This window comes from Otolemur garnettii, unplaced genomic scaffold, assembly GCF_000181295.1.
Source record: "Otolemur garnettii isolate 467f Iridium unplaced genomic scaffold, OtoGar3 scaffold00244, whole genome shotgun sequence".
NCBI lineage: Eukaryota > Metazoa > Chordata > Mammalia > Primates > Galagidae > Otolemur > Otolemur garnettii.
In genome coordinates, this window is record NW_003852639.1 from 1,629,672 (window position 1) to 1,630,805 (window position 1,134).

A 1,134-nucleotide genomic window follows, 5' to 3' on the forward strand; every position below is an offset into this window, starting at 1 on the left:
TGTCCAAAGATATCTTAAAGCTGAAAACCTCAACAACAGCATGTTTTTGTTGTTTTCTTTTTTTTGGCTAACTCCTCCTGGGATCACCTTTCTGGTTTGGCTGGTACTTTGTACAGAGCAGTGAGGTTGTCTGTAGAGGAGTTTCTCCCTGGGCTCTGTTTGGTTCTCAGTAAGGCAGGCCCAGACCTTTTTCCCCTCTTCTAAGAAGAGGGCAATATGCATTAAGCTTAAAAGTCATCTTCCAAAAGTGAGAAAGGGATTAGACTGCTGCTTCAAGAGCTGGGGAAGTATTTGGAATGTTTTACAAATGGTTGCCACAACAACAAAAAAGGTAGTTACAAAATGTGTACATCACAACATGCTTTTAAAGACAATTTGCATTGTGCTGACATTCCCTTAAATGTTGTTCCCAAAGATGCTCAGCCTCTAGCCCAGCTGGAATTTCTGGGAAGAGACAGAGTCAATTTGGTGAAAAAGACATGGCGGTGGGGTGGGCAGGGGATGAAGAGGGTGGTGAAAGGAGAAAGCAGCCTTCCAGTTAAAGATCAGCCCTCAGTTTAAAGGTCAGCTTCAGGCAGGCTGGCCTCAGGTGGAGTCAGGGTCAGAGGGAGAAGCAGCAGCAGGGTGGGACTGGGGTGCTCTACATCTCATTCAGGTCAAGCAGAGTCTGGTCCAGCATCCTTTGTGTACAGAGGTGCTCCTCTTTGGTACATTTCAGTTTATCTAATGGGGGTAAAGGAGAGAAGTTACAAAAACTAGAAGTTTTAAGGTCTGCTCACTCTGGGACTTGCTCCTGTTGCAGGGAAGCTGCAGACTAATAAAGCAGCTGCCTTCTCAGCCACAAGAAGCAGCAATTAAATCAATCAGTTTGGCAAAGCCTCTCTACCTTGCCTACTTAAGTTGCAGGTGTTGCTATATTTCTGGGGGAGGAAGTTAGGGACCTTATCAACCATTTCCTTTCTCTCCTACACCCAACCAAGTCTTTCAGCTTTCTGTCACTGAAACAGGGAGCAAACCTTAAGCATCAGCCAACCCCCTTTCTAGGCTTTACCTATAGGACAACACCTTCTTCTTTTTTTTTTAAGACGGAGCCTCAAGCTATCCCCCTGGGTAGAGTGCCATGGCATCACAGCT

General features: G+C 45.7%; 1 protein-coding gene across 1 annotated transcript in view; it reads right to left on the reverse strand.

The window, feature by feature from the left end:
- Positions 1 to 59: 59 nt before the first annotated feature.
- TPM3 (tropomyosin 3) overlaps positions 60 to 1,134 on the reverse strand; it is a 40,548-nt gene continuing 39,473 nt past the window's right edge. The window contains exon 7 of the mRNA XM_023508330.1: positions 60 to 723. Within this exon, the coding sequence (XP_023364098.1) occupies positions 641 to 723 (83 nt within the window). The 3' untranslated portion in view covers positions 60 to 640. The remainder of the gene's footprint in view (positions 724 to 1,134) is intronic.